Source organism: Sceloporus occidentalis, unplaced genomic scaffold (assembly GCF_023333645.1).
Source record: "Sceloporus occidentalis isolate IW3139 unplaced genomic scaffold, rSceOcc1.0.p SCAF_2, whole genome shotgun sequence".
In the NCBI taxonomy this organism is placed as follows: Eukaryota; Metazoa; Chordata; class Lepidosauria; order Squamata; family Phrynosomatidae; genus Sceloporus; species Sceloporus occidentalis.
The window spans coordinates 262941583-262962855 of record NW_028316982.1 but is presented as its reverse complement, the minus strand read 5'-3'; the positions used below and the strand labels follow the sequence as shown (position 1 = coordinate 262962855).

General features: G+C 39.4%; 1 protein-coding gene across 4 annotated transcripts in view; it reads right to left on the bottom strand.

Moving 5' to 3' along the window:
• SYTL2 (synaptotagmin like 2) overlaps positions 1-21273 on the bottom strand; it is a 95638-nt gene that overhangs the window by 48589 nt on the left and 25776 nt on the right. For all 4 annotated transcript variants that reach the window (XM_089512897.1, XM_089512898.1, XM_089512899.1 and 1 more), the window contains exon 2: positions 10626-11015. In XM_089512897.1, coding sequence (XP_089369023.1) covers positions 10626-10726 — 101 coding nt within the window. In that variant the 5' untranslated portion in view covers positions 10727-11015. The remainder of the gene's footprint in view (positions 1-10625; positions 11016-21273) is intronic.

Genomic DNA, 21273 nt, shown 5'->3' with positions numbered 1-21273 from the left:
AGGAAATTGGAACTGTTAAGGATTTCCCATACCTTGAATCAAACACTGATGGGAACGGAAGTGCAGTCAAGAAGTTAGAAGAACATTATGAATGGGAAGGACAGCTATGAAAGAACTAGGCAAAATCCTAAAGAGTAAAGATATACAGCTGAACAGTAATGTTAGAATTTACCAAAAACTATTAAGAAAAACAGAAGATATAAATTATAACTCAATTGGTGACTGGAATGGAGTAATTGATCCCAAATTAGACAGATTATCACAGAAGAAATTGAAACAAAACCGAGGTAAATTGCCTAACAGCATTTTTGAAATGATAGATAGGGTTGCATTAAAGGATATATGGAGGATTACATATGATAAAAGTAAAGAGTATACCTTTTTTCCAATGTACATAATTCATGGTCTAGAACTGATATGTTTTTTACCTCGACTCACCTGTGTAAAATGATTGAAAAAAATAGATATTCATCCCAGAGTTTGGTCGGATCACAATCCAATATCAACGGTAGTAAAATAATGGAGAAAAATCCCATAGATGGCAATTAAACAATATGCTCATACAAAGGGAAGAAATAGTAAAAGAAGCCCAAGAACAACTAAAAATACTTTTTGAGGAAAATTTGGATAAAGAAGTCACAGATGATGTAGTATGGGATACCTCCAAAGCCTTTATTAGAGGGGCGTGTGTGTGTGTGTGTGTGTGTGTGTATAGAGAGAGAGATACAAAGGGAAAAAGAGAACAAATTAAAAAATTAGAACAAGAACTATCAAACAAAGAAAAACATTTAAAAAAAACAACAAATAACAAAGAAATAAAAAAAGAGAGTTAATACAGAAACAAATTTCCCTGATTACAATTGAAGAAATGGAAAAAAAGAATGAAATATACAAGGCAAAAATATTTCGAATTCGCAAATAAACCTGGAAAGTTGCTAGCACATAAACTTTGGAAAGAAAGAGAAAAGAAAATTGTGACGAAATTGAAACAAAATAATACAATATATACAGGCCAAAAATCCATAAAAGAAATATTTTTCAAGTATTATTCCAAATTATTCAAAGAAGAAAAAAAATCGATGAGGAAAAAATGAATAACTATTTAAAAAGACAAAATATAAATAAAATAACAGAAGAACAAAATAACTAATTGAACAAAGAAATAACACCACAAGAAATTATAGAGATTATCAAGAAAATCAAATTAGGAAAAACGCCGGGCCCTGAGGGTTCGGGAGCAAAACAACTAATAACACTTCTTCTAAGAACGATGACTGGAATACTGAAAGGAGAAATATCAAAATCTTGGCAACAAGCAAATGTAGTCTTAATACCGAAAGAAAACCGTGACCACTTAGAACCCAAAAACTACAGACCCATCTCTCTACTAAATTGTGATAGTAAAAATTTTACTGGAATATTGGCAGAAAGATTTTAAAAAGCTTTGATAAACTGGATACATGAGGATCAAGCGGGATTTCTACCAAATAGATTAATCAAAGACAGCATTAGAAAAGTAGGAAACATAATTGAACACCATGAAAAGAATATAGATTAAAAACTAGCATTACTTTTCATAGGCACAGAAAAAAAATTTAATAAAGTAAATTGGAATTTTATGAAAAAAGTTTTAGAGAAAATGGATATTGGCTTAAACTATAAGAAATGGATAGACAACATTTACAAATACCAAGAAGCAGCTTTGATTGTGAATAGTGAAACAACAAAAAATTACAAAGTTCAAAAAGGGGTAAGACAGGGATGTCCACTATCGCTATTGTTATTTATAATAACACTAGAAATTTTAAACAATGCTATAAGAACAAACAAAAAAATTGAAGGAATTAAAATTCAAAATATGGAATACAAATTGTGTGCTTTTGCAGATGACCTACTGAAAATATGAATTGCAGAAAGTATTAATAGAATACAGTGAAGAATCAGGATTCCAAATTAATGAAGAAAAATCCAAAATGTTGTTAATGAACATGTATGAAGAGGAAAGACAAAAGATAAAAAACTCAACAAAATTTCAAATCAATAAGGAAGTAAGATATTTAGGAATCAATATCACAACAAAAAATTCAGACCTTTTCAAGAATAATTATAAGACCAAATGGCAAGAAATTAAGAAAGATCTTGAGAGATGGGACAAACAGGTTTAACATGGATGGGAAGGATATCAACTATCAAGATAAATACGCTGTTCAAAATGATATTCTTATTCTAGAGCATACCAATAATAATAAATGATGCACCATTTAAAATTTGGCACAGAGATATATCAAAATTTTTAAGGGGAAGGGAAAAAACCTAGAATTAAATTCAAATACATGCAAGATGGGGAAAAAAAACAGGAGGACTAGCACTACCAAATTTAAAGTTATATTATTATGCAAGCTGTGGACTGGATCACAGATCAAACTGAAAAAAGAAAGAATGCTACAATTGGAAAGTTCATGAATAAGATATGGGTGGCACGGTTATCTATTTTACGATAAACTAAAAGTAAATAAGGACTTGAATAACCATTTTATTACACATGCTTTGTTAAGAGTTTGGTTAAAAATAAAACCAAGATGGTGCCAAAAAATTCCTAAATGGGCTTCATCAAATGAAGCTTTCTTCAAAAGAGTGAGATTCAGTGATAAAAAATTGGTAACATATAAAGACATAACAGAAAACAGCCAAGGTGTGATCAAAACTAAAAACACATGAACAACTATTGTCAATGGGTTACAATTGCACTTGGTTTACTTTTATTTATTTATTTATTTATTTATTTATTTATTTATTTAGGCATTTATATCCCGCCCTTCAGCCCTAATGGCTCTCAGAGCGGCTTACAATTATTTTTAATCAGACAGTTCCCTGCCCTCAGGCTTACAATCTAAAAGACACGAAACAAAAGGAGATGGGAATGATGGAGGGAAAGGGGATGAGGTCCAGTGGTTCTTCTCTCCCTCTGAGGCCTGGACCAAGGCAGATGGATTGGAGGGAGGGCTCTTCCTTCTTCCAGGCTAGTCCTGATGGAGCTGGACCTGCCTGGTGAACTCCCTCTCAGGCCGGCGGATGGCAGTTATGGAGGGCACAGTCAAATAGACAAATCAGAGAAAGATTTATTATAGACATAAAAGATATTGGTATCTGAGATGTAGATTTGGGTTTGGAGAATATTGTTATATCATAAGAAAATCATAAAATAAGTAAATACTACAAAGTATTATTTAAACTAGAAATGGAAGAAGAACTAATAAAAACCCCAAATGGTAAAATGGGCCCAGAACACTGGAAAGAATATAAATCTGGAACAATGGGAAAAGAATTGGACAAAAAGAATAAAATATACTTTGAGTTACAATGTGAGAGAGAATGTTTACAAAATGCAAAACAGATGGTATCTAACACCATACAAGTTAGCGAAGATGAACAAAAATATAAATAATATATGTTGGAAATGTGAAAAAGAAATGGGCACTTTTTACCATCTATGGTGGGAATGTAGAAATGTAAAAAAATACTGGAGCAAAATGCAGGAAACAATGGAAAAAATATTGAATATAAAACTAGAAAAAGATCCTAAGAGATATGTATTATGCATAAATGAGGAAGAAGAAATAGAGAGAAGGTATGGAAGATTAATGTTTCATATGACAACAGCTGCTAGATTACTATATGCCTCCAAATGGAAAGGAAAAACAATACCTGACCTAAAAGATTAGATATCTAAAATGATCGATTTTATGGAAATAGATAAATTAACACAAATATTGCAACAAAAAAAAGCGATAGAAAAATTTAAAAAAGATTGGAATCCTTTGATTTGTTTCTTAGAAAACAAATGGAGACAAAACTGGAAAAATTATCTGGACTTAAAGATTATTGTACAATATAGATAGATATAGGTTTGGGAAAAACCAAAATACAATTATGTAAGTTTGGCTTAAATTATGTGGAAAAATGTATTCTGAATATGTCAATTTATAGGTAGAAAAGATTATATAAAATTAATCAAGTAAACATGGAAAGTAAGGAAGGTGCATGTTTGTAAGATGTAACTTTTTAGGGTTTAAATTAGGAATTTATGTTTAGTTAGGTTGTATGTACTTTTTTGCATTATGTGTGAGATGAGTGATGGAATTTTATGTTTTATAAATAAATAAATAAATAAAAATTGTCTGGGCCATTGTATTCCCCATTACCATGTATACACAAGTGAAGGAAGCAGATAGGAAGAAAATTAATTCATTTGAGATGTGTTGAAGAAGAGTACTGATGCATGGCCCAAAAGACAAACAATTGTGTTTTATTACAAATCAAGCCTGAACTCTCCCTGGAAGCCAAGATGACTGAATTGAGGCTGTCATACTTCAGCAAAATCATGAGAAGGCAGGTCTCATTAGAAAAGACAATGATGCTGGGGAAGGTAGAGGGCAATAGAAAGAGAGGAAGAGTACATATTAGACAGATAGACTATCAAGGAGACCATGAGCCTGAGCTTACAAGACCTGAGCAGAGAGGTACAGCATAGGGACCTTGGAGACGTCACATTCACAGGGGAGTTTATCAGACAAGGGAAATTGGAAGTATAATCCAATGGCAATCCGAATGCAATCATGGGGTTTCATGTTATTGCGTGAGAGGTGATCACACGCAATTTCGGGCAATGGCAAGCTATTTTTGGGCAATGGAAAGTCAGTTGGAACGCAATTCGAATTCACATGAATGTGTTCTGGCCCCATTTTCTTTTCATTCGAAATTAAGAGAAATTCCTCCCGTATGATAAAATCCAAGGTCACCGTGAATTGAGGTTGACTCAAAGACAGCTAACAATAACAAAGTACATCTGCCACATTTGTGTAAATATACATTTCTGAGTGATCATTAAATATAATGGAGAGAATCCTGTTACTATAATTACACCTGTGTAAATTGCCTTACACAGGCTATTTTTTTAATGCAATGGATGTATTCAATTCCTGGCTGCATAAGCAGAGTTCCACCATGTAAACGTTTCACATGGGCCTAAATCCTATTATTAGTCCCAATTACAGAAGACCCATTAAATCAACTGGTATTACCCATATGTTAACTTACATGTATGCTCTAGCTGGGACTAACCAACAAAATTCTAGCCATGTATTTATGCATTCTTGTATGGCGTGTAACCATTTATAAAAATCTTAAGTGTACCACTTGATTCTGTGGGATTGCAACAAAAAAATCATTATGCTTCCCCTATCACACTCTAGGTTAATTAAGCAGGTACATTGGGGAATATACTACTGGTTACATGCTGTCTGCATTCAGAAAAAAGGTTACATATGCAACTAGCATGTTAACTATGGGCCCGTACATACAGGCCAAAATAAAGCTGCTTAGGGTCACTTTGGACGTATGCTGTTTAAATGACACACACCTTTAAAGAGGCCAGAAGCTGCGCCAAAGCCACGCTCCAGTCCTTAGCAATGGTGGCACTTAGTCTGGACCCCCCCCCCCTTCCTAAAATCCTGGCTACGTCCCTGAGCCACACTGGACAATGCACTGAAATCCTGATCCGATCCATTCACACAAAAAACAGGATTGGGGGTGTGAATTTTTTTAAAAAAAAAGGGAGAAGGTATATTCAGAGAAAAGACACTAAGGAGTCTGTACTCAAAGTCATGTTCCCTTCACAGCCAGATTGCAGTGCTGGAAACAATGCCATCAGCACAGGAGCACTTTCAGCTGATGCTGGAAAAGTTAATTTCCAGGCCCCAAAGGCTAAACAGGCTTGTAGATCCTGGGAGTTGTGGCCTTACAAAGTAACTCTTGCAAGTTCTGCCACAGATATGGAGAGGGTCTGTAAGTAGGTGATGAATAAAAAGGGTTCAAGACTCCTTCCCCAAGTACATTTCCTTTCTGTTAAAAGGAAGGTAGATCCAGGTTTAACATTCATAGTCACTGTGACTATCAACAAATAATTTCAAACTATACAGCAAGACCCTTGATTATTACTTACGGTAGTCTCACTTCCGCAGAAGAGGATAAGAAGGAATTTAAAGATATGATGTATGTCAGGGACAATTCCAGCAAACAAGAGAAATGAGATCTCCTGACTTGCACGCTGTATTGCCACTTGACCACAGGAATTCTCCGTCACTAATTCTTGTGCCTGAAAAACAAACTTTATTTCTGGCAGCCCTTCTCAGCAAATCACCTGATACGAGATCTCCATAATTTCTGATAAACTGAAGAGACAAGACCCTATTTGTACTTTTGCTCTCCAATATCATTGTGATCCAGCCCTGTTAAGCAGTACAAAAGAGTAAGAGTAGTACAGCAGGACTCACATTGCAACAGGGATAGGGATCTGGTTGCCCTCCAGATGTTGCTGATTTATGATCATGGAACACACTGGCAGGGGATAATGGAAGATAGAGTCAAACAACATCTGGAGGGTCACAGATTCCCATCCCTACCCCAAATATTCCTTCTTTGTTAGCTGCAGTTAGTTAGGTTGTCCTCTTCCCTTTATGCTCAAAACAATCCTGTAAGACAGGTCAGACTGATAATGACTGACTGACTCAGGGTTACCTAGTAAGCCTTGTGGCTGTAGACATTTGAACCAGGATCTCACAAATCCCAGTCCAGTGCACTGTATCACACAGGCTCTCACTGTTACCACAATAAACTGGGTGGGCACTGTTTGGGCTGATTTAGGACAGAGACAGCAAGGTGAGTGTGCTTTTGCCCTCAAGTTGCCTGTCAGTTTGTGGCAACCCCATGAATTTCACAAAGTTTTCTTAGGCAAGGAATACTCAGAGGTGGTTTTGCCAGTTCCTTCCTTTGAAATATAGCCTACAGCATCTGGTATTCATTGGCAGTTTCCCATCCACATGCTAACTAGGGCTGATCCAGTTTAGCTTCCAAGATCAAATAGGATCTGGTGTCCTTAGGGTATTTAGGTAGCAAGAGAATGTACATTTTACTGTCCCAAAAGAAGCATCCCAGAAGAACCAATAAGGCTAAAAATAACTGATATATATTGTTTTAAAACATTCAACAATTTTTTAAAAAAAATATATCAAAGTGTGTGGTTTTTAACTGCAGTTTACAACCGCGCTACGCTAACTGTTCCCTTCTTTAAAATAACCTTTTAAAAATGAAATCTAAATTTCAGACAGATGTGTTAAAGGCCCATGGGCCATATTTTGCTCACCTTATCTTATATAAAGATCACCTGGCTGACAACCTTTTAAGAAAAGGAAAAATCAAAAGCTTCCAGACTCTGGGTTGAACCACTGGACTGAAGCCTAGTTGAATTTTAAAAGCCAAGATCCCTGTTTTGAACAGACCTGCAATATTTGGGGAATGCTCTTTAATTTCTGCTGTAATTTGATCACAAAGGTCTTGCAACATTTTCCCACTGTGAAGCTTCTCAGTTTGATCACTGTGGTCAAAGTATCTGCAAGTAGGAATTGAGGTGAGTTTTCCATTCATATTTTTTGCCACACTAACCAGAGGAAGTATGACTTTTTCTGTTGCTTCAGAGCAGGATGCATGGAAAGGATAAAAGAAGAGGACAGAGCAGGGAACATCCTCTTTTCAAAGGCAGGACAATATGGGGATAATATTTAATCCCTAATGTATTACCGAGAGTTAACATGGTTTAGTGGTGAGTGTTGGACTATGACTCTGGAGACCAGGATTTAAATCCCTGCTCAGTCATGGGAAACCACTGGGTGATCCTGGGCAAGCCACATTCTCTCAGCCTCAGAGGAAAACAAAGGCAAACCCAGTTTGAACAAATCTTGCCAATAATACCCCATGATAGGTCTACTGTGGTGTAGTGGTTTGAGCATTAGACTAGGACTCCGGAAACCTTGGTTTCCATCCCGGCTGGGCCATGCATCTCACTGGGTGACTTTGGGCAAGTCACATTCTCTCAGCCTGAGAGGCTGGAAATGGCAGACATTACTCTGAAGTTACTTGCCAAGAAAACCCCATTAGGTTTGACTTGAAGGCATACAACAAATAACAACAACAAAAATTACTTTCAAGCTATGAAATATAAATGAATTTTGTTTTTAGATTTAGTTATCATCTCCACAATATCTCATTATATGTGTATATGCAAATACAGCTATTCTAAAATTCAAACCACTTCTGGTCCAAAGCATTTCAGAATTTCAGACAAGGGAGATCCAAACTGTACTAGACATGACTGACTAGATCTTCAGCATTTGCCATCAAACCCACAAAAAAGGGGTGTGCACAAGAATGCTAGCTATAAGTTAAACAACCAGAAATCTCATCATGCTCCTTCTCAAACTATGCAAGCCAAAAAGCAAGTGAAAAGCAGGGAGTTATTTCCCCATGAAAAGTATTGCTTGGTATTCTAGAGGATTCTGTCATAATGGAAGGCCCAGATGACCAGAGGTGGTTTTCCATCTAATGTAAACACAACCACAACATTTGGTTCTTACAGACTACATGGTGCCAGTGGCCATGGTGGTCAAAGCCCCAAGGCGCCAGATTATTTTTATTGTATGCTTCTATGCATTGAGGATTCCTACTCCATAATTACTTAAAACAACCTAACAATAAGCAAGACGAATCCACATTCAACTTACTTTGGCAAGCTAAATCCATAAACCAGCCAGTGCATAGATGGGACACTGCAACTTTTATTGAGAATGGTTTATTTGGAGACATTCTGCAAAAGCTGAAGTGTGGTTAGGGCATATTGCTTGGACTAATTACATAGGCCTCAAAACTGGAATGTAGTCAGTTGAGGTAAACAGGGATAATCCTAAACAAGGAAGAAGTGATAGCCCTACTGTTAGGCAGAGATAGGTGGGTAGTTTTAGGGTGTCGTGCTGGAGCACGTGCAATAAAACCTGGTTCTCCCCCATTTCGGCCCAATCCCAACCATGCCCGGATTGGGCTGAAAATGCGTGTGCAATAAGATCTCAGGTCTTTGTTACCCTGCAATATATCACTAAGCACTCCCAGAGGCTAGAGATCAGGTATAAATATCAGTCCCAAATCTAGTTGTGTGTATGCACAGAGAGTTTTCTCCACTCATAGTGCCTCCCTCAGACTTTGTCTGAACTGCATCCTGCTTTCCGTGGTCCCCTCTTCAGGAGAAGTAAATATCACCCCTTCTACAATCATCAATCTCTGCTATCCAATTTCAGTTAGCTCTGTATGGTGTTTGTTTAAATTGCTCGTGTGTGTGTGTGTGTTGTACTTTGCCTGTTTTGAAATATAATCTTCTGTATTTCATTAAACCTGGAGTTCTCTCACATTACTACCAGTATACACAGATGAAAATGATCCTCAAGTTACCCAGACTCCCACCAAGCATCCTTTGAGCTAAATACAGTGGTCCCCCGGGTTACGAAATTAATTCGTTCCGCTGCCCTTTTCGTAACCCGGAAGACTTTCGCAAGCCGAATTGCCATAGGCGCTAATGGGGAAAAGCCGCGATTTGGTGTGAAATCGCGCCGAAAAGCACCAAAAGTTTTTTCGTAACCCGAAAAAACTTTCGTAACGCGGAACAGTTTTTTTAAATAATTTTTTTTCGTAACCCGGGAATTTCGTAAGGCGGCGCATTCGTATCCCGGGGTATTACTGTAATCCCCCTAACATTTAAAGATGGTGACACAGTTGGTGAGGACCCCTCAGTCCCCCATCAGCTTTTCAGGATAGCCCTAATGTATATTCCCTTGTATATTCCTGCATAGAAGTGGGTTAGACTGGATGGCCTTTGTGGTTTCTTCCAACTCTTTGATTCTAAACACATCAAATATGGAAGGAGGCAAGGGTTAGGCAGATCTGCCTCCACAAAGCTTACAAGGAACATATCACAAGTAATGGACAAAACCTGTAACATGTTGCGAAGTGAAAGGCTTTCATGGCTAGCATTTATAGTTTTTTTGTGGGTTTTTGGGGCTATGTGGCCATGTTCTAGAAGAATTTATTCCTGATGTTTCACCTGCATCTGAAGATGCCAACCACAGATGCAGGTGAAATTCTTCTAGAACACAGCCACACTGCCCAAAAAATCCACAACAAGACTGTAACGTGTTACTTGAGGGGGGTAAGGAAGATAATAACTTCCTTTTAATTTTAACACACACAAAAAAATCCCTGTATAATTAATATTGCTTACACTTTAATTCCAAAGGACTGCCTCTTTTAGGATCATTTTGATGGCAGTGGCATTTTTTTTCTAGTTTGCAAAGTCAATAAATAAACACATACATAAATGCGAATGTAAGGATAATATAGGGCCCAAACAGACAGGCTAAAATAAAGCTGCTTTGGGTCACTTTGAGGGTATGCTGTTTAAATGACACACACAACTTAAGAGGCCAGAAGCTGAGCCAAAGCTGTACTCCAATCCTTAGGAATGGAGCATGGATTTGGCGTGGCTTCCAGCATACCTCCAAAGTGACTCGAAGCAGCTTTATTTTGGCCTGTCTGTTCGGGCCCATTATATACTTTTTAAACAAGTAATGGCTAACGCTAATAAGTGATAAGTTTTTAAAAAAGAAAAAAGAAACAGTATTACAGATTTTAAATACACACAAACACATCATAGTTGCCTGCAGTGCGGGCTAGTTAGTGACTCTCACCTGATTCTTTCCTCTTCAGCTCTCTTCAGATCTGCATCTCTCTGGAGTACCTTCAGGATCGCCTCCTGCTCCTCATCGGTAAGAAAGCTTAGGTCAATCATCTTGCTAATTTTGTTCTGGAAAGGTGAAAGAATCTCTAGAAGTCTTCAGCAAAAATGTGTGCAGTTACACATCTGAATTATACTGTACCAGAGCAAACATTTTTTTTAAATCCCTAAATTGGGTTTTCTTGTTCCAGAAAGGAGGTGATCTTCTCTAGCCAAGCCTCTTTTGACAGGACTTTGCATTCCAGGGTTATTCACATCACATGCATGTTGAAGGGGAGAGTTGTTTCATCACTTTGACAATTCATTGGATTAACTGCATGCTCTAGTGCAATGTGAGCATCACCTATAAGACAAAAAGCAGGACAAAAACATGAAGTTCTAGAATTCTGAGCCAAGGGAGCAAAGCCGGGTGAATAACTTTATCACAAGGTGCTATAAACATGTCAGTTCTGGAAGACTTCTTCAAATCAAAACTGATTTACAAGTTAATTAATTTGATGTTCACCAGGGTTGTTGGGGTAAGAAAGAAAAAGAAGTGATATGATATTTAAAAGAGAGATACTCTAAAATGAAAAAACAGGCATAATATTGTCAAACCTTTACAATATTATTATGTTTACATCACATTCATCTTCACCCAGGAATTCAAGGTGGCATATGCAGGGTTTGTACCATGTTAGGCTGAGAATGGCTCAAAGTCACCGTCTCATCTGCTGAGTGAGGATTTGAATACAGTGGTCCCTTGCCTTACGCAATTCCCAGAATCCTTCAGTTGGCATGGATATGAGGGATTTTAAAAAATAACTTTTCCAAGCTATGGGAGAAGTGTTACCAGGAGAATGGGCACAGAAAAAGACAGCATCTGGGGTAAGACAATTGGGATATGAACTGGAGATTTCTCCTGAACTGTAGCACTGAGCCACTAGCAACACCAGTCCTTGGGGACAGAGGCAAATGATCCAAGTCGCCTTCCCAGATCTGGGAATGGGATTCATCCTATGTTAAATGGAATTACACTCCCACTGAAGACACAACGTCTTAGTTTGGGGGACTCAACTCTGAGCCTGGAAGCCCAGGTTTCGGCAGTGCACCAACTGCACCCATTCCTGCAGAAGTTGGATATATGCCTTGATTATATCCCATTTGAACGTCATTCAGATGTCTTTTTTTTTAGTGTGATGATGTGAATCATCTCACTCATGCATTCTAGGTTTGTTATTCACACTATGGAACTGCATCAATCCGCATCAATGCAAGTTTGGTTGCTCACATGTGCAAGCATTTGAATAAAGATGGAGTTGACAATGTGAATGCATTCGGAACCGCTTTTTTGGTATGCAGCATTTTATCCCAGGGCTATATGGGTTTATGACTTGAAGACACACACCAAAGTGAAAGTCATGTTGGATAATGTTGGGAAAACAATAATACTGCAAGGTGGATTGATTCAATCAAGGAAGCCATGGCCCTGAGTTTCCAAGATCTGAGCTGTACTATTGATAACCAGGGCCCATTGAGGCATCTCATAAGCTCACCATATGTTGAAGCTGAACTGAGAACAAATAACAACAAACCACACTGCTATGATAGCTTACAGTTGTAAACCACTTAGACACTGTTAGTTCAGTATGAAGCAGGATATAAATGAAGCTGTTTGTTTTGTTTGATACGTTCCCCATCAAGAACCCTCTTTATTCCTTGGAGGAACAAAATGGCTATATCTAAGAAAGATGTCAATCATCCATGTGACCAGTGTCTCTCAGACTCCAGTAAAATGGTTTTATCTATTTGCTCTTCATCCTCTCTATTCTGTTTCAAAGAATCAAGACTCTGGATGAACAGAAATCAGAAGTATCACATCATTTATAAATTCACACAGGAATTAACCACACCAAGGGGTGTTCGCGTCTATCATATACCACATCCTTATTGCCTTTTGCAACACTGACCTAAGGATGTGTGTGCTGAAATAGCTGTTTGGTGTGTATACGTAGTTCTTGACACAAGAGTGAAACTGTTACACTTTCGGAAATGTGAATACACCAAAAAGGCTGCTTCTGTGAGCTGGTATTGTTTTTACCAGCAATACCACTTTGCCTTTGAACCCATATCTACCCTTTAACTGGTTAGGGCAGAAAGATGTGACACAGGTGCACTTTTTTAAAAATGTTAATATGCATTTTGTGTATGAGTTTTAACATCTTTAAAATTATTTTAATTGGACTATTTTTTAATGTATATGTAGGCCACTTTGAGTCGCATTTTGGGACTCAGTTCACTTCAGCAAGACTTGGGATTTTGCCCTAGTGCTTTCCTCTCTTTCTCCTCTCCAAAGAGAATATTTCACATAAGAAAGGAGGTCAGGAAATCTATCAGCCTTGAGCAGTTGCTCTTTCAGATTAAGCCACTTTAGATAAGAGGCAGAAACAAGCAAAACAGCAGGAAGGCGTGTGAAATCTTGAACAGCCACGTCTGCTTCAACCAACTGAGATAGTCTGACATTAGATCTTGCTCTGCTGCCATATTTTATTTTGGTTTTATCCTGCTCTTACAGAGACATATAACCTGAGAGAAAGAAGGGACTGGAAGGGCCATCAATCCCCTTCTGCCATGCAAGAAAACTCAGTTTAAAAGCACTCCCAAGAAATGGCCATGATCCAGCCTCTGCCTAAAGATCTCTAGAGAAAGAGATCTTGATTTCCCATCTCTGATTATGTTTCTCCTCACTAGCTTCCTCGCCCTCCCAGCGCATGGCAAGCAGCACCCAGTGTTTCAACCTCTGATCCTGTTGGTTGCTCTATTCTGCACTTCTGCTTTTCATATCCTTGTTCAGGTGCAGTGATGAGAACTGTGTTCCTGGAGTGGCTGCCCATAGGCAGGCATGCAGAAGTATGAGACTAGCACCTTTACGTTTGCTTCCTTGGCTAAGGACCCTGGTGAGTCACTACCAATTCAGGTCCCATTGGCATACGTATATGTGAAGCTGGGATTGTTTTCTTGTTATTAAAGATCATAGAATTGGAAGAGACCACAAGGCCATCCAGTTCAACGTCTTGCCATGCAGGAACTCACAATCAAGGCATCTCCAACAGATGGCCATCCAGCTTCTGTATAAAAACCTCCAAAGAAGGAGACTCTACAACTCTGAGGGAGCGTGTTCCCTGTCGAACAGCCCTTACCATCAGGATGTTCTTCCTAATGTTTAACTGGAATCTCTTTACCTGTTGTTTACATCCATTGCTTCATATTCTAGTCTCTGGAGCAGCAGAAAACAATCTGGCTCCATCCTGAGTATGTCATTCCTTCAAATATTTAAACAGGATTATCATGTGACCTCTCAATCTTCTCTTCTCCAGATTAAATATACCCAGCTGCCTAAGCCACTCCTCAGAGGGCATGGTTTCCAGCATAATGTATCCTTACACTATAAATACTGCAATACAGCATAATATATCCTAATGCCATATTTTGTTACATTTTCATAATACAGGTTTTAGGCTTTATTTTGTGACTCACCCGGAAAGCTTCCATTATTGTGTGACATACAAATTAGCAAGGTATGGTCACAATTAAAAGTAAAGGCATGAAAGCCAAAGGGAACAGCAAGGGCATGGACACAGAGAAATAACTGTATGTACTTGTGCTTGATTTTAAAGTCCACTGGCCATGATGACTGGGGATAATGGGAGTTGTTGGCCAACATATCTGGCTTGGCAGGGGAAGTGTGGTCTAAATGGTTTTATAGCACTGGATTTGAAGATGGCATAAAGGTGCATTGGTCTTACATAATTTATTAAACAATTAAAGTCAGATAATTAATTTAAGCCACTGATTTCAATGCAATGTTTGCACACATCCATGAGAATGCACCTTGCTCAAATCTTCATTCAATACCAGGCAGTTCAACAGAGGAGGTCCTCCAGAGGAAACTGTATCGTTTGCAATTCCTACAAGTCAACCTTTAAATTTGTTGTTGTTGTTATGCACCTTCAGGTCATTTCTGACTTATAGAGACCCTAAGGTGAACCTATCATGGGTTCCTCTTGGCAAGATTTGTTCAGAGGGATTTTGCCCTTGCCTTACAACACAGTGTATGAAAAGTAGTACCTAACCACGAACCAGGTGAGGCCAAATAGCAAACATTCCCTACCACTCTATGACACATTCTGAAGGAAAAAACATTACAGGTCAAGTAATGCAGACTGGTATTTCTTTTTTAAAAGCCCATTTAAGAAAACTGGAGTGGTATTCAGGAGGAAAAGTTCAAGCAGTGACTGACCTGACTTTGAAACGACATAAACAAGCTGGAAACCAATCCTGTCCTTCCGGGCTGCCAGGCTTTTGGCAAAGATATAAACATACAAAACATTCAACTACAGCTAAGAAGAAAGGAAAAAATATTAACACATCGTCCTGCAGATGACTAGATTAGATTGATAAGCTTTTTATGCCATTTCTCCAGATGCATTTGAACATTTCAACTTTGAAAAACCCCATTTTTCATGGGTCAGTTCTTAATGTGAAGTGGGTTGAACACCACCTTCCAAAAGGGGCTGTACACTATCCTCACAACAGTTCTGAAAGGTAGGTTGTAATTATGATCCCCATATTACAGATGATATGGGTGTGTTTGACCTACTGTTCAGAAATGACATCTTAACTAAACTCAGTCAATGAGCTCATGGAGTACCTGATATTTTAGCCCTGCAAACCACAAAAAATGGGTGGGGAATGGGTGGTTGTCCAGATGCAATTTAACTGCACCTCTCTTTCAGCCCTAGCCAGCTTAGCCAGTTTCAAGTAATTTTTATGCCTTCCTGTTTAACTACAAAGCTCAAAGCAATTTAAAAAGACAAGACAGTCCCTCATGCTCATGTTGTAAAACAATATCAAGCCCCATTAAATAGTGGCATAGCGAAATGGCATCTCTTATATAAAATGGCAAAATCAAGGCTTACTGGAATTTATATAATTTTTAAATATTTTCAAGCCATGAATGCTTGAATCAGTGGATAAAAAAATCTGTAGATATAGAGAACTGACTGTATTATAAAGTTAATCAGTCTGGGGGGAAAGCCACTCATAACATTGAGGGAATGGCAAACTCCCTCAATAACTTCGAGAGTTATTGCCCCAGAGAGGCCCTTCTCTCTGTCCTACCTCTCTCACAGATACATCTGGTGGGAACAGAGGAGAAGATGTTCTTGGCAGCTGCCCTCTGGAATGCCCTTCCCAGAGAATTTAGATCAGCACCATCTCTACTTTCTTTTTGCAGAGAAGCAGTGGCATCCCCATCCCTGGTGTCACCCAGTGCAGGGGGAGGCTGCCAGGGTTTTCTCCACCAGCACTGCAGCAGAGCCTGGAGGGGCACACTTGTCCTTCTTCTTCGCCATGGTAGTGTCCTCCTGAGGAAGAAGCTTCCATGGCAAAGCCAGGACAGGCACACTCAACCTTCTCATCCTGAAGCAGGAGGAGGGATCAACTGGGTATCATCCCTCTTCCTTCTGAGGTGTCACCTGGTGCAGTCCGTATTCTCCTCACTCCCCTACTTACACCACTGCAGACAAGTAAAAACTTTTCTCTTCTGAAAGTCATCTGATGAACGGTGATATAAGGCACATCTTACATAATGCGATGGATATGGCTGATTGTTGTGCAGGTGTGTGTGTGGTTTTTTTTTAATGCTGTATGTTTTCATTTGGTTTTAACTTTTTCCTGATAGTTTAATTGTGTTTTAACATTTGGATTGTGTGGGTTTTTAAAAATGTTTTTAATTGTTGTAAGCGGCTTTGAGTTTCAATCTGGGGAAAAGGCAGCATAGAAATAATAATAATAATAATAATAATAATACAGTTGGCTCTCTGTTTTTGTGTGGGATCCATTCCGGACCCACCCACCCCCCTGCGAAAACAGAGGCTCATGCATATTCAAGCCCCATAGGCCTGAATGGGGCACACACCCATGCGTGCAGCCTGGGTGCGCACACTTAGCACACACACCATTGAAAATAGCAGAGGTTGCCCCTCCACAGACATTCAAAGTCAGGGGTAGGCAACCTTTTTGAGCCGGGGGCCGGGTTGCTGTCCCTCAGACAACTGGGGGGCCGAAGCAAAAAAATAAATAATTAAATAATTTTTTAAAAAATTAAATATATAAATAAACCAGGACAAATGTAGGACAAAATTTTCAAATGGAAGACACTTTTTTTAAAAAATGGAGGACACACCAAAAAAAATTGCTGATTTTTTAAAAAATGTTAATATAAATACATGTTTCTGAGGCTTCTATAGACAATTGCCTACCCCTGTTCAAAGTCATGGATCTCAGATCTGTGAGTTAAGAGGAGCAACTGTGATAATAATAATGGATCTGACTTCTGAGGTGGTGCGATGGTGGATCTGCTTTCATTCCACAGTCACAGTTCAACCACACTAGAACAACCACATATCCTCCTATTCTTGGTCTAAAAGGACCAGAAAATTACCAATTATCTTCCAAGTGATCCTAGGCAGGTAGACAAGCAGATTTCACTGTTATCTGAAATCCACCACAGTTGTTTCTATACCTGGAGCACCTATCTGAAGGCCTGCAATAGAATCCCACCCAAAGGCAAGGCCCATGAAAAACATCACAGTACTAACAGAGACTAAGGTTATTGTGTTATACGCTGATCAGTCAGGAAGCAAAAAGGAAAAAAAGCGTCCTACTTGAGCGTGTTTGTTTCTTTTGTGTTCTTCTCATCTAATTATTTTATATGCATGACTTAACATCATAGCTTATTCCAGGCTGGTGGGGAGGGGTGGCAATTACTAGAACATTTCATTTGAACGTACAATTTATTCAACAGGGACAAGGAAACACATGGATCTGAAAATAAATCACACCATATACATATCCCATGTTTTCAGTTTGATAGAAAAATGCATTTTCCACCCATTATGTTGTTTATTTCATATTCCCCATCCCCAAAGCCTGGCTGTAAATGTCATTTTTTTTTACAACTCCCAGAATTTTGAACAACTCCCATCTGCCCCCATGGCCAGGATCCGTCATTGAAAAAAAGGTAATTTTTCTAAGCTCTGTTCATGCCATAGAACAGAGTCGCTGCACCAGAGATCTCACCTGCATCATGCAACAATGAACTACATATCCTGGGTTACAGAATAAAACCCAAGACATTGGTATCATACTCTCCAACTGTCCTGATTTGGCAGGGACAGTATGTATTAATCCTCTGCTGTCCTACAGTTTCAGCTGCTTTTAAAGTATCCCATTTTCTCTTTCCTCCTCCCACTTTCCCCCTTTTCCTTCAGCTTACTTCAATTCCTGCAAATGAGTTCAAAGTGCAAAAGGAGGGGCCTGATTCTTGCCCTTCCCAGTAGTCTCAAGCAAAAGCAAATTGCTGCAGCCTCTCCTAGCTTGTGTGTTCTTTATTAATAACTTTTGCCATCTTGATCACACTTTGATGTTCCTTGTCCACATATATCCCAGTTTCCATTTGTGAAATGTAGGAAGGTATAACATACTGTAGCATGTATCGTTGCCAACCATTGAGAAAAAGCAGCATGGGAGTTCCCTTGGCCTTTGGATCAGTTGTTACTAGACAGGTTCTAAAGCTGGAATTATGGGTTAGTTGCCAGAACTGTGTTTGCATAAAGGTGGGTATGTGTAGAAATCAGATTTCAAGCATACTCATGTGATTAGGCATGCATGAGGATTTCACTTCAATTCATTTTTGATCAGTATTTACCAAAATTTGCAAATTTCTTCATACTCAGGATTGAACAAACATGATTTTAAAAAAAATAGAAGAAAAGTGAGTGAGATGTATGGTGAAGTTTCTCCAATTCTAGGTGATGGGCAGAACTTAGAAAACATACTTTTTTACTACATCTCCCAGATCCTACAGCCAATGTTGTTCCAAAAGTATTTATTTTCCCTCTAAATTCTGCACATGCATCTACTACAGCCTAACCCTAGGGCCTTGTTCCAACTTACGGAGAATTCGGTGCCTGATCCGAATTGGAATCAGCACAAAAATAGTTCCTGGTTCACACTGTTTGCGCCAATTCTATCAATTCAGAACAGGCACCTTGGCCTCTCCTAGCCCCAACTCAGCCCCCTTCTGGGGGCTTCTTCTGGCCTCTGACCAGCTTCCCCAGCTTCCCTGTGGCCTCCTTCCATTCCCTGTGGCCAGGGAAGCTTGCAGAGTAGCCTCCCCGACTTCTCTGCGACCTCTTTCCCAGCTTTCCCCCGATCTTCTTCCGTTCCCAGGGAAGGCGGGAAGGAGGTCACAGGAAGGCTGAAGAGAAGCCGGTGGCCCAGGTTCGGAGAGGCAGGGAGGCTGGTGACAGGGAGATGGCAGGGGCCATTGCAGCTGCCCCCCCATCTCTGGTGGCGGAATCGAATCCGCCCTGTTGGACTGGGGCAGATTCAAATCTGCCTATGGTTCCCACTGGGATGAATTGATTTATTTCAGAATAAATCGATTCATCCCAAAAAAACACCCCTTTAACCCAGTGTCTTTTTGACACAGGTTAAATGGGTAAAAACCATGCCCCCCCCTTTCAGAATCGCTTCAGCAATTCAAATTAAGTGGGAACCATGGTGGTTTAAACCTGATCATTTCAAATCATGATCCGGTTTAAACAATAGTTGGAACAACCCCTAGTAGTCCTGCACTAGCAACATTTGCTTTGAAAATCATTAAGTTGGTAGTCCCACCTGCTAATCTGTTAAAAACAAATCAGGGATGGGGAACATGTAGCTCACCAATGTCTAGATAACTACAACTCCCATCTACCCTAATTAGCATAATGAGTGGTGAGGAATGAGGCATGAAGTCCAACAATGCTGGGGTGGGAGTCACACAGAGCCTCTACAGACCAGCATTATATGCCGGCATGGGGGCTTGGCATACGTACGCCAGCCGCCCCCATGCCAGCATCACACCGCACGTCCAACTATGGCAGCATTTAAATGCAATGCGCCAAAGGAGCACCGAAAAGCAGCTGTCACTGCAGCTAGGACGCCCTTTCCACGGCACAAAAAAGACCCACTGTTTGCAGCTTCTTTTTGTGCCGTGGAAAGGCCAGATCAGGGCTGTGGTATCTAGTTGCCGCAGCCCCAATCTGGCAAGGAAAGAAGTGGCTGAGGCCACTCCAAAGGGGCAGTCTGTTGAGCCCCACATTCCCTATCCCTATCTTAAATCTTTGGAATCAGGGACCTTTTCACACTACACAATTACTACACTAACTGGTGTGGCAACATCCTAAGGCATCATGGAGCTTATAGTCTGGTGAGGCACTAGAGCTCTCTGGCTGAGGATTTAAAATAACCCACTCTAAACTGCAAATCCCAAGGTTCCATAGCATGGAACCAAAACAGCTAAAGTGGCATCATAACATTGTAACTGTGAAGTGTGAAAGAGCCCAAAGCCACTTGAACAACACAATACAAAGGCTTCCGCACAGAAAATGGCATCTTGTCGAGTGTTCTTTCCAGAGAGCAAAAACATATAATCATGCAGGGTTGGATTAAAACAAATATCAAATGAAGTATCAGCCTCAAATAAGATCATGGAATTACGACTATGCCTTGTTAGCAAGCCAATTCTGGGTTCAGAAACATTTATTAAGCATTTTACATTTAGCTTTCAGTGGTAACAGAATTTGACATTAACATTCCATGAGCGCCCTAGAGCTCAAGTAATCCAAAATAATATTTTTTTAAAAACTCAGTAGAAATCCACATTGCAAAGGATTTTCAGATTGTTAGGTTTGTGTGATTATATTTGAGCCAGCAAGAAGCAATGATGGTGAGGGGGAAAAGAGGGAGCATTAGGATTGCCAACAACTGCTCTTCCAAAAACGATCACAGGAATTTTGTCTCAGATAGCAGCCATCATCTTCCTTTCTCTCCATTGCACCATTTTCCACAGCACAGTATAATTCAAATGTGCAGGACTACAATTCCCACAACTAAGAATAATAGGAGGTGTAGTCTAACACATATGGAGGGCATCATCTTGAGGAAGACTGCTCTATTCCCTTCAATTTCTCCCCAAATATATGCTTACTATACATGAATGTATAGTAAAAGGGGGCAAACAAACTACCAGTTAACCTTCTTCTTTCACCCCCATTTCCTCAGCTCCATCAGGTCCCATCACTGCTGTCCAGTCTGATATATTCCTGCTTTCAGTCTTCTGAGCAAGCAAGTAGTTAAATAATGCAAGATGTTAAATAAGAAAACATAAAACCACAGCAGTCCTGGAAGCTATCAATCCAACCTCTCTGCTCAAAGACCTCCAAAGAAGACCTCCACCACCTTCTGGAGCAGCCTATTTCACTGTTGCACAGTTATTACAGTAAAGAAGTTCTTCTCAGTATTTAGGTGGGGTCACTTTTATTAGAGTTTGAACCAACTGGTTTGTGGTCCAGTCTTTGGAGCCACAGAAATCAAGATCACTCCATGCTCTACATGTCATCCCTTCAGATATTTAAAGATGACTATCATGTCACCTCTCAGTCTTCTCTTCTCCAAGCTGGACATACCCAATTCATCACCTTGGCCATCCTTCTCTGGACGTGTTCCAATTT